This window comes from Cyprinodon variegatus, unplaced genomic scaffold, assembly GCF_000732505.1.
Source record: "Cyprinodon variegatus isolate N-32 unplaced genomic scaffold, C_variegatus-1.0 Scaffold66, whole genome shotgun sequence".
NCBI classification, from domain to species: Eukaryota; Metazoa; Chordata; class Actinopteri; order Cyprinodontiformes; family Cyprinodontidae; genus Cyprinodon; species Cyprinodon variegatus.
In genome coordinates this window covers 693831-706303 of record NW_015150519.1, presented here as the reverse complement: position 1 = coordinate 706303, position 12473 = coordinate 693831, and the positions used below count along the sequence as shown (strand labels likewise).

The 12473-nt window shown below is 37.0% G+C and overlaps 1 protein-coding gene across 3 annotated transcripts in view; it reads right to left on the bottom strand.

Moving 5' to 3' along the window:
• LOC107082988 (raftlin-like) overlaps nt 1-12473 on the bottom strand; it is a 159992-nt gene that overhangs the window by 89396 nt on the left and 58123 nt on the right. For all 3 annotated transcript variants that reach the window (XM_015371911.1, XM_015371914.1, XM_015371912.1), the window contains exon 3: nt 6148-6325. In XM_015371911.1, the coding sequence (XP_015227397.1) occupies nt 6148-6325 (178 nt within the window). The remainder of the gene's footprint in view (nt 1-6147; nt 6326-12473) is intronic.

Below are 12473 nucleotides of genomic sequence, written 5' to 3'. Positions count from 1 at the left end.
GGATATCTTACCAAACCTCTAGTGATACATAGAATAAGGTATGGTTTCAACATTTTTCTGTTTTAGCTATTAAAGGGTCTGTTTGCAGATAAGGGTCCTGCACGGCCAGCAGGTACCCACAGTAAGCATTCAGCTATGAGTTCAAAATAAAACTGTATTCCTGTGCCCATAGCCACACCCTGTAGGTATAATTAAACAAAAGATGGTGATTGGTTGATAGCACAAAAATATAATACAAGTATGATTAGATAACAGTATTTTTGTTAGCAATAAGCAAGGCAGCTTTACGTACTTGTCGCCAAAGGAGGATGCCTTGGGGTTTTTGTTCTTGTCGTGGTAAATGCTGTTGACAGAGATATGTCCTGCACTGTATAAGTTGTGAATTTTAGTCTTATACTATCTTTGTATGATTCAGACAGTTTTAAAAGGGGTTTGTTTTGATTGATGCATTATATGCATGGAGGTGTGAGGGTGTATTTGGGTTTGTGACAGAAAGAAAAGCTCCTTTGGCATTCAGCTTGTTTACCGCAGGTCATCTGGTAGCACAGTGCACACTGGCATATGAATGTGAGGCAATGTGGTTGCACGTCTGTTCCAAAGATAGTACAGTATAACCTCCTAAAGAAAATGAGCAGCTGTGTGTATGCATTGTGACCATGGTTTGGGTTCGCTATCTATTACTGATGGGTCTGGGTGGGGTTTTAAATGGGGATAACTGAGGATAAAACTGGTCGGTTCTTGATTCTGAGCCCTATGGGATGCAAGAAATCATCTGCATGTACAGTAATTGGTATTGGCCAAAATTAGCTTTCATCATTGGCCATTCTACCAGCACAACACAGCAATTTGAAAAGCTCTGTTTTTGGGAAAAGTGATGATCTTAAAAGTGATAAAATTGTTAGTCATGTCTGTGACACAACAGAAAAAAAAAGTAAAAATGCTTCAAAGATTGGGAAACAGATGGCCAAACTGCTAACAGGACACGATTGAGATGGTAGGTCTAAATAAAACATATCAGTAACTGTTTTGAGGTAGATGAGTTAAAAAATACCAGCATATTAGATATTGGCCAAAATCTCCATTACCAGATATCCCTATTAAAAAGCAGACACACAATCCAAAATTAAAAGTTTCCCTCTACCAAACATCAATTTAAACTATCCATATTGATTTATTTAATCTCTGCATGTACAATTTTAAATCAGAAAATATATCAATTGTTTTTCTTCTTGCAACTGTTTTGTCTTCTTTTGGTTTTTCCCTATTTTAATGACTTCCCCTAAAACACAGAGTGCACAGTCATACTCCCTCTATGTTTTGTTCATAATAAACATTCAAGGGTTAGGGTTCTAGATGACAAACATTTATTTAAACCTGTTATATGTTTGGCTGAAACAGAACTTTGTCTGTGCGGGCTTGACAAGTTTCTTTAATTTTATTCTATTTTTTTCAAATTTAACACTTATAACACATTCCCTCTTTGTTTGTTTCTTTTAGGGTAAGGGCTCCCTCGATCCCTCTGCTCCCCAGGGAGAGCGGGAGTTTCCATAGCAACTAGTATCTCTGCTTTTTCTATATATGTGGTCCTTAATTAACAGAATTGCTTTTATCATGCCTACCTTACTAAAGTTTATGCTATTTTTTTATTCTGATTTAGATCTGGCAATGTATTGAACAGCTGCACAGAGTTTTCCGAAGTTTTCAAGTTCTAAGAACTAAGATGGCTAAGAAAACATTTCAGCATCAACCTACAAAGGAAAATTTTATTATTCAGAGATTGTATTATTACAAGTAGTGTTGCACCAATACCGATACCAGTATCGGACGGGGCCCCGATACTGCCCTAAAATGGTGGTATCGGTATCGGTGAGTACCAACAAATAGGGCACCGATACCATTTTGAGAGCCATAAGTTTCTTCAACTATTGTCACCCACTCCAGGTAGGCAATAAAAAGTTCTACTGGATTCACTTTGTATTAGATTTTTTCCTACTTCACAAAGGTAGGCAGCAGCTTGACAAAGCCATGATGGCAATTATTTTACATTATTATGGTATCGGTATCGGCCGATACTGCATAGCCAGGTATCGGGTATCGGTATCGGGGCCAAAAAATGGCATCGGCGCAACACTAATTACAAGAGAAATGTTTAAATTCCTAATAGGCCTTAACTGAGAGAATTGCTTAATATTGGAATTTAAAGAGCAATAGCTGCCTTGGCACCCTACAGCCTTTTATTAATAAATGTCCTACATTAAGGCATAACATCCAGTAGTCTAGTCATGAAAAAAATTGGAAGCATAAATAGCCTAATTAATATAGCCTATTAAAGCATTATGCATGGTATGGCTTTTACCTGTCAGGTACGCCGGTCATGGACCTTAACCAAGGCACCTTACAACAGAACTGCAGTCAGTACCTGGACTGGCATGGCTATCACTGCCCCTATAAACTGCATTTAAGGACAAATGCAGAGGATAGTCATGGTAGGCCACTTTTTTGATTTTATTTATTTTGCTCAGGCTACTTGGAAGCCCACAGCTCGCCAAATGTTGAAAGGGCTATATTATTGCCATTCCTGTTAATATATAGTAGACATTTTACACATTCAATAATAAATTGTCAATGGGGAAGGTATGGGGGGGATGGTCATTTAAGAAGGGGGATGATTTTTATGATTTTTTTTAAGAAGGGAGATGCCATCCCCCTCAACCCAATTACTTGTAACATGCTAATAAAAAATGATGATGCCCTGAATAATATTGTAGTAATTTACTGATTCTCTTGACTGACAGTAAGTAGGACATTTTGTAATAACTTGTTCTGCTCAGCTGTGGCAAATTTGATGACTAATCACGGAGTTAAAAAAAAACTTAATTAAGTTGTCATTCACTACCATCAAGAGTCTCACACCTATAAGGATGTTTCTCACACTGTTCACTACTGTAGGGAAATAAGAAACTACTTGCTGTTGAAGAGTTGAAAAATAAGTCCACATTCGGCAGTACATGCAAGCAGAGGTTGATTTTCCTAGAGTAGCATTCGTCACCAGGGTTTCTACTAGTTTATCAAACCACTTACTTATTAACATACATTTGCTCAAACAAATTCATTACTGGATTACTTTTCTTGCTATTGGGCTGTAGTCCTGCTCTTTTAGCTGTTAAATTAGTTATTGAGCTACGGATACTCTTTCAAGGGGATCAGCAAATGTTAATATTGCTTACATTATTTCAAATTCATTACCCTCCTGAAGCCAATTCCTGATCCTGGTTTCATTATTAGTTTTTCAGAGAGAAAAGTAATAAATTCCTCCCACAATAAGCCTCTTCGTAGTCTTTTCATTCCTTCCTGCATGATCCCCCTTGTTTGCAGCGGAACTGTCAGGACACAGAGATTTGTGTTATTATGCTTTTCACTCTTGGTTGCTTGTAATATCAGGTTATTTAGTCATTATTGTGAGGAACACCAGAGGTTGAGGAATGTAACTTCAGTCCAAGGAAACTGCACTGAATTTAATTACGCAAAGGAAGATAGAAGTTAAAGAAAGCAGCTTGCAAAAACTTTTTTTGAATGTTTTTTGTTGAATAAAAACCCCAAACATCTTTATGTTGTATTGGAATAATATGTTACAAAATTATATAGAATTTTGTATTAGATAAATGTTGTCACCTCTATACATTATTTGATGCAGCTTATATAAAACAACGAAGCTTGGGTTTGTGCCTTTAAGGGTTAAATGTTAAACAGTTATAAGAACTTTTGCAAGGCACAGGAGCAAACATTTTAGAGGATATCTATCCATTGTTTATTATCGCTTAAGTTGGAAGGACTGCAATTAACTGGTCTATCCCCAGCGGTCATTGCAGAATGGAGACAGGATAAGCCTTGGATGGGTTGCTAGTCCAGCGTAGAGAAAATAGGATGGTTCCTTCCAAGATTAAATTGCTTAGACTGCTTTGTGTGTGTGTGGGGGGGTGGGGGGTGGTTTGTTTGTTTGCTTGTTTTGACCTCTGAAGATTTTGCTCAGGTGGTGTGACAGTCTGGGAATTAAACAAACCGGCTTTTATTTTACTCTAAAATTAAAGTAAGTATAGTTGTATAGCTGTTAGAATTCACGGCCTCAAACCTCAGACAGTCACTCTGGGTCCCTTAGCAAGACCTTTAACACCACAATGCCCCAAGCACCACAAGCTGCTCATTGCTCCTTAAGGGATGGGTTAATGTAGAGGACAAATTTCCCTGTTGTGTAAAATTTAAATGACGAAAAAGAGTAAAAAAAAGTATATGCATGCTTAATATTTGTATAGATTGTGATCAAACAATACGTTATCTTCCTATCCTTCCACAGCACAAGTGAAGGACCACCCTGGTATGCTGTTTATCTAAAGTGCCACCACATGTTTCTATAAAGAAAAACAAAAACGAAAGCTTGAACAGAGGGGCGAAGGGCGAGAGGGATGGCATTGACTCTAGGTCATGCTGCCAATGTTGGCTAACATTGAAAGGGCCATCAAGACTGATGACGAAGCTGCAAACAGATGTTTTGTTGCCGTGGGTAACAGAGCAATGCTGTCTGACCTTTGCTATTTTTTTCACAGGGTAAGGACAAGCTTTGTTTTCACATGTAACTAATAAAGCTGAAATAATTCATATGTAACACAGCCACTCTAAACATAGTCATTATTCTGGGGCTAATTTCAGATACAGGCAGGCAGCATAACATTTTTGTACCATTTATGATTTCATTCCCACCAAGTCCTGTCTCCATAATGACACCAATTAAGGTGCATTAGTAATCTCAACATGCTGTCTTAAGTGACTGTAATGGCTTCATTATTTTATGCTTCCAAAGGTCTTAGTCCCAGGAGTGCAGCTAAGATGTCTGAGGCCCCAGAAACATGTTTGCCTCAGGGGTAGGCCCCTTTGTTTAGTGCAATAAGTTCCCCTAATGAGGCTTTTCTGCCTTCAGATTTCACCTTTTGCTTGTCTAATAAGATAGTGAATGTTTGTGTGCTTGTAAAATTAGACAGATAATATTTTTAATTGAGCTTACTTTTTAATTCAATGATTTATGGGGGCTTCATAAAAATACTGAATGCACTTTTTATCTGGATTTATTTTATAAATCAAATACCCAATGCAGCATAAACTTAAAATTGTATTCCATGTGAAAATATTGTAACCTTTGTGCTTGTGTAATGCAAAATAAGTTCCTATGGAATACATAAAAGATTATGATTGAAACATTTCAAACTGGTCAAAATAAACTAATTGATTTAGATAAATTATTAAAAAGATAATTTTTTTACAGTCTTCCCCGAATTCTTTCCCTGACCATGTGTTAGGATTGTCATGTTTGTTTTGAAAAATATTAGTTTTTAACCCTGACATTACATGTATTTTTGAAAATAAAGAGCTAAACAATACTTTAGAATATGCTTCGGCTTTATAACTTTGAAAACCAAATGGTACCTCAGCTATGACATTAATGGCAGTGAAACTCTATCCAAAAAAAACAAAATTATAAGTATTATTGGAATAGAGAGTGTGAGCGGATAGAGACAGGTATCAGGTCATAAATATTGCATCTAATCAGTCTTTTGCAGTTTCATTTTTTACTATGATTCAATGGGCATACAGGTTTACAAAATTAGAAACAAAAAGCAGATTGCATAATTTTATAAACCAATTCATATGATGCTGTATCACAAAAATGCATATGCAAATTAAAACATTAAAAACCTTTACGGTTGGTAGGTCCAAGGCAAAAATCCAAAACTCAAATAACTCCAGTATTTTTCCTGATGCCAATACTCACAAATGACAGCATAACTTTGTGTTGTGAACTAATTTTACTTCTGTAAATGCGAGATTAGCTATATTATGTTAAGGGAGCTTCTTTTTTGTCATTTTAGACTAACTAGTCTGCTCTTATTGCTGAAGAAGTGACCTAAAAATAAACATTAATGAGGGAATTTATTATTGCTATAAGAAATAAAAAGCAGTCGCTAGAATGTTTTGGTACTCATCTGTTTAAATGGCCATAATACTGAGATGCTTTCTTTGTAGACGTTCTTTTTCCATTATAGTTTGATTCTCCTCCTGGGGCATCACATATTTAATAGTCAAAAATGATTATCTCACCCATCATTGATTTGGACAAGTATGGCCCGGTATAGCTGGTGCTGTAGGCTGTTGGACTCTGGACCACAGGGATGGATAAATGGATGGACAGCTGCCAGGACAAAACCCTGCTGGTAAAGTTCCTGGAGCTGCTCAGGCAGCTCTCGCACTGATGAGAGACGCAGCGTCGAGGTCCCACCTGAGAGAAACAGAGGAAAGAATGATGAATGATGAAAAAGTATGTGATTCTAAAATTTATATTACAGTTTTTTGGATTACAGAAAAAAGTCTTCATTCTGTCTGGTTTTCTGTTTGGTCGTATGGTTGTAGTTATTGTTGCTTCTTCTCTTCTGATTCAAAACAAATCATGAATATCTACAGCAATCTCTAATTCTGTAAATAAAATGAGTCCCCGTGGTAAGAATACTGCAATCTTGCCATGGGGAAAGTTGAATTTCCTGTTTAATGCATTCATTTCAAGTCGTTGTTTATTTTCCATTAAGATTTGCGTACAGTGCAACAAAATAAATGTTGTTTATATTAGTTTTTCCCTTAAGCAACTTCTTGTGATTTTCCTTGCTATTTATTTATTTTAGTTCCTTTAAACATCTTTCCAGCTGTTTAACATATTCTTGATTTCTTCATTTTCTTTTTTTCCAGTTATCCTGGAAACAGAGGCCCTAATATTAAATAAAAACCATTATCGCAAACTTTTTATAATCCCATTAATCTGATAAGAAGCATAAACATTGATATACGTAAGCTAAATATGATATCAAAAACAAGATGTGTTAACACTTCCTGCTGATATTCAAAGATAACAGTGTTTACAATCTAACTCAGAAATGCCATCTCTGAATTTTACTCAGCAACAGATATAATCACAGGAAATCGATAATATGAGTTGTAATTACATAGAGGCAGGGAGTTCTTTTTGTTCTAGGCTTAAATTTAAGAAAACACAAACAATTAACTTGAGACTTTTAAAAACACAAACATGTGCCCCTATAAGCTTAGGCTACATCTGTAAAAAGACTTAAAGCTCATAATTTCAAGAGGCACATTTTGTAGGCACAAAGTCAGCTCATTTAATGTGTGTCTCTACATGAATGTTCTCAATAAACCTGAAAATGCTGTGCAATGATGTTAACAAGCCTGAAAAAGAACACTGGACAAGCCAGGCACACAACAGTGGGCAGGCACCATTGTTGTTTTCATTTTCTGAGTGTGATGCATGCGAGTTTGGTCAGAGGCGGGCCGATGATCTAAGCTTCTCTGATAAAGTTGTGGCGCTGCAGTGAGTATTTTCAGTCAGCGGGTCATCTAGCTAAAAACAATGTTTGTTTACTGACCCCAACATGCCAGCCTCTCGTGGGTGATACTCTGGTTTGGTCAAGTATTTTAACATTCAGACCTGAGCTTGTTTTTGTGTGGACCTTAAAAGGTGAGTTTCTTTGGTTCAGCTCAATGTTGGTTTAGTTTTTTTAGTTCCAACACAAAGTTTGAGTTAATGGAAGAAAGAGAGAACTGGTGTTTTCAGAGCATTTTGATTGGTTTGGTCAAATAATCCTGAACAGATGTTACACCCTTGATCTGCGTAATAGTGGTGAAAATATTACAAATTTCATACAGCATTTCTAATATTTGTATGTCAGTTCAGGTTGGTCGAGGACTTTTTTTGTTTTAGTAACTGAACTCTATTTTTAGGGGTTTTTCATTTTTCTTTTTTTTTCATCAGAAATATCCGGTCCTTCTTGGAAATGTCAACTTTGGGATCAAAATAGGAAAAGGTGAACAAGCATCCAGCTTAACACCTAAGTTAGATTTGTTTCTATTTTTTGCCACTAATCCTGCTGCTGACTAGTGTACCCCATCTGCATCTGAAATGATTATTTAAGGATTTTTTTTTCTTGTTTTGGGGTATTAGAACATTGTTCTTCATATCAGTGAGAATGGGTAAAAGTCCCAGCTTCATATGGCAGCAGCTTTACATTACTTTCTAAAACCTTTGAACTTGGCCAAGGCTGTGACCTCATGTGTGATGAAATGGGAAGAACTGCAGCATCCGTTTATCTATATAGTGGCACTTCAAAAAAGAAACAGAACCAAATAATTTCACTTTAGATGCTATCTACTGTACATGCAATCTATTCTAGACCATAATCCCTCTAGCAACCTCAAATTCATTCCAGTACAAATAATTGTCTTTATAAAAAATAAACATTGATGGTTAGTTGAAATCCTGCAGCACGAAATAGCTGATGAAGGACTTGAAGGCATTTAGCAAAAGCTATGTTGACAAACCACACAAAGCTTAAAGAGGTGCACTCAGGTTATATACCTGAATAATAGATATACCAAGTATCTGTCCGGATGATGTTTAAAGACCCCAAGGGGCACAATGAGTAGACATTTACAGACATGTCCTGATTGCCAGGGCAGCACCAGGGAACTGTTAGACAGCAGAGGGACAAATACAGTAGCTACATAATAGAGCCCAAGTACCCTGCCATGCCATGTGGAAATGCAACAGCTCGATGTGGTCAAATAGCCACAATATTGATCAAATGAACCCTTTTACAGAAACTCTAAGTTCTAGTACATCGTCCTCAAAGTCTCCCATCAGGACATTAAGGAAAAAGAAAATTTAAACACAAACAGAGACACAGCATCCAGATGAGAAATATTTCATATAAATAAATAATAATACGTTATAGGCTAAAACCTAATAAACGCAAATTAAATACGCCAAAATAATCTTCCCTCGTATGTGCATTGTTGATGAGCCCTGAATTTAATCTTGTCTTGAGTAGTCTTGAGTAGAGACAGAAAACTACTCTGTTTATTTCCATCAGTCAATCTGTTCATTATATTTTTTTGTACCTAGACTGTAGAGCCTAAGAAAAGCATAATAATTACTAGTATCAGTATTATTAGGGATGTTTACTCAACCAAACATTCATTTAGCAGTGAGTTCTGTATACTTCTGCAGCTTAAGCTCCCATTTCAGTGAGCACCAAGGTTCACAAAGTATTTCAACTACTCCTTAAGTCTTATGCCTCTTTTTTTTTTATTTAACTTTTATTTAACCAGGAAAAAAAAATAAAAAAAATTTCAAGGGAGTCCTGGCCAAATGGTAGCAAAGTTACGTACATGTTTTTGAAAATGTTTATACTGGATTTTGAACTTCTCTTAATTATTTCCCTAACTGTGCTCGCTTGGTTAGCTAATTTCCTCCTCGTTTACCCCCGGCGTGCATACGCAGTATCTTACCTGCTAACAAAATGAACAAACAAGCATAAAACACAAAAATAACAAACACAGGGATACGCCAGCAGGACAGCAGAAAAAAATGTTTTATGCAACCACAGTAAGCATTTAAAAAGAATGTCAGATAAAATGAATTTGCCCCTTTAAGTCAGCAATATTAGTACATTTGGATGTATGGTAATACGTTTCTGAGTTTTAGAAAAGGAAAGGAAATGGAAACTCAGCTAAAGCTGTGAAGAGGGAGAGGGGTATAGACAGGGAAATCCTAGACGAACCACTAACTATGTCAAAACGAAGATTCTGATTGTGAGATTTTGAAAACTAAGCATTAGCACTTCATCCCAGAAGCAAGATGGCAGGACTCCACAGCTCACTACTCCACAGCTCACTGTAAGTGGTAACATTTACTGCAGGCCAAACAGCTGGGGTTCATGAGAGAGTGCCAAGACAAGGAGCTGCATGTAGCACGGGGGGGTGGGGAAGTCTGGTTGTCTCTACAAGCTGTCACAAGACATGGGAAATGCTGCAAAGGCCAATTAGAGTCAATGAGGCTATGCAGATGAAAAGTACCAATGCGTGGGAAAAGTCAATGTGTTAAAGTTCAGCAAGAGGTCAGTGATTGTGCAAATAAAGCTGATAATGGAAAGGTTTGTATGTTTTTGTGTTACCAATTGACTTTTAGATAAAATAAAACTATAGCAATCAAGAGTTCTTAGCAGCCCGAATATTTGAATGTTTTTGTATTACACTATCCTTCTAAATGTTACACAATTGATCTGTAAGAAAGCAGCCTCTGGGTTGTTATCAAACATCAGTATTAAATTCATGAACTCGTGGCATAAAAGGTCATTGCAAAGTCTTTTTACTTCTATTCCTACGATGCAACCCTGAATTAATCATATTCAACTTTAGATCAGTTATTCCTTCTTTGTTCTCACAGTCTGGGTTATATGTGTGAATGTTTTTATAGAGGCCATTCAGCAAAACTCTTGGGTTTGCAAACCTCTTTAGAAAGACTGTTTTAACTGTTTTTTTATGCATCAGTTATTTTTTTTATGTCACTGTTTTGTACTACACAAAATGCTTTCATCACTTGGCACAAAGACTGCAAATTAACAAAAAAAAAGCAAAAGTACAGATCACTTTGGCTTGATCCTTAAAAGAGAGACATTCAAGTCACCAGCTCCAACTACAACCACAGTTGGAAGAAAGAAACAGTGAAGGATAAGATTACCCTGAAACTGCTGGGAAAGTGCAAAGTAAGTGTTAGTATGTCTAGTCAGAGATCATAAGGCCTGCACTTTTTTTTTTTTGGTAATAAATGGTTCTTTAGAGACTTTCTTGGTTGAGCAAGAAAAGATAAACCACCCAGAGTTTCCATGCATGCATGCATGCATGTTAATGAAGGATCAGTGTCAAAGATTAGTGTTTTATTAAATTTGATTAAAGTAGAAAAATGCAAGTTCTTAAATAAAAGCATGCTAATTTTGCATTGTAATCTCAACCAAACATTGATACATGTGTTGGTCAGTATTTTATGCTCAACTGGGTCATGAAACACAAATAGGATACCTCCATGGATAAAATGGTTGAATTAAACACGCAAAATACATCTGCAATTTAATATGCTTAGTTTGAAAGAGGTATTAATCTTCTACTGATTTGTCTTTTTACTAGTAATCTAGTGATCACAGCTGTGGGTCTTGGGGGACCGTCTTTTTATTCACATCTTGCATGGACCCTTTGATGCAGTCTCAACTAAATCTCATCTTTGTGACACTGCAGTTTGCAACACAGTTATGTAGTGCGCTACAACCCCGGCGTTACATAAAAAGGGGTTATCTGGAACAACTGTACTTGTGCCAATCAGGAGGCAGCTTTTCTGAGCAGTGGATACAGAGCTGATTCGCTCTGAACTTCTCCCGGCGGCTATAAATCCTGAGGTTTATGGTGAAACCACCAAAGTGAGCACATGGAAGAAAAAAAAAATCATATGCTGTTCCCTCGGGGCTGAGCGATTTCTTCGGCTAAAAATACTCCTGCAAAATTTCTCAATCATGCTCAATCCTACTGCGCCACAATGTAGAAGCTTTATAACTTAAAAAGCATGGAGGAATTAACACAAAGAAATAGGCCGCCACTGAAACGGGTGAAATGTATTCGTCTTCTCCCCCTTGATCATCCTATTTTTGCTTTATCCTGTCTCTCTCCAGCACTGCCTGCCTTCAGAAATGGATTAATCCCTCTGTGATCGGTAATTTTGATTTTTTTCTTACCATCTTATTTCATTTCAGTATGACATGAACACCCCTTCGTTTTTCCTGAGGGATTCTCCTGCACATCTAAGGGTTTCTGAGGTGATAGAATCTATGAGGAAAATGAAACTGGTTTGCTTGCTCATAGATACTCTTGGTTAAGATGAGCAAATAAGGAATAGTTTCAATTAGGCAGTGGTAATGCACCCGCTGGCAACGTCTTAAGTTAGTCTTAATCACTGTGTGAGCTCCTAATAATCTCGTCCAGAGGCCCTTAAATACACAAGTTCTACATTTATTTATCACACAAGTTTATTCATCATGCTGTGCCCAGAGCAAAGTGTCGCCTGCTGTTGATTTACTCTGAATCTGATGCTGTTGTAAGGATGTTTATTTTGCCCTAAAATCATGTTATCCCAGGAGAATTTGTTTGTTTGTGGAGATGAGAGTAAATGACCTGCTCAGTGTAAGTGTCAGTGTTGTTTTTAACAGCAGATATTCAAATCTCATGAAGGACTCTCTGGTCGATGAGGGAGTCAGCCTGGTAAATCTTACATGGCAAACTGGCACCCAATTACTTCACTCCATCTTTTTTGTTTACCTTGAAAGAAAATTCATGTGCATATCAGCAGAGAAGAGCTCTAAACGCAGAAGAACAAATCACTACGTGACAAATAATGGAAAAGAAAGGGAAAAAGGAGGAGGGGTGGGGGGGTCTTCTGGCTGTCAACCAACAAATTGGTTTTCTGGAGACTTGTGTTCGTGCAAAGCCATCAAACAGAGACAAGCATTAAAAAGAGAGGAGCGGGCAATACAGAGTGA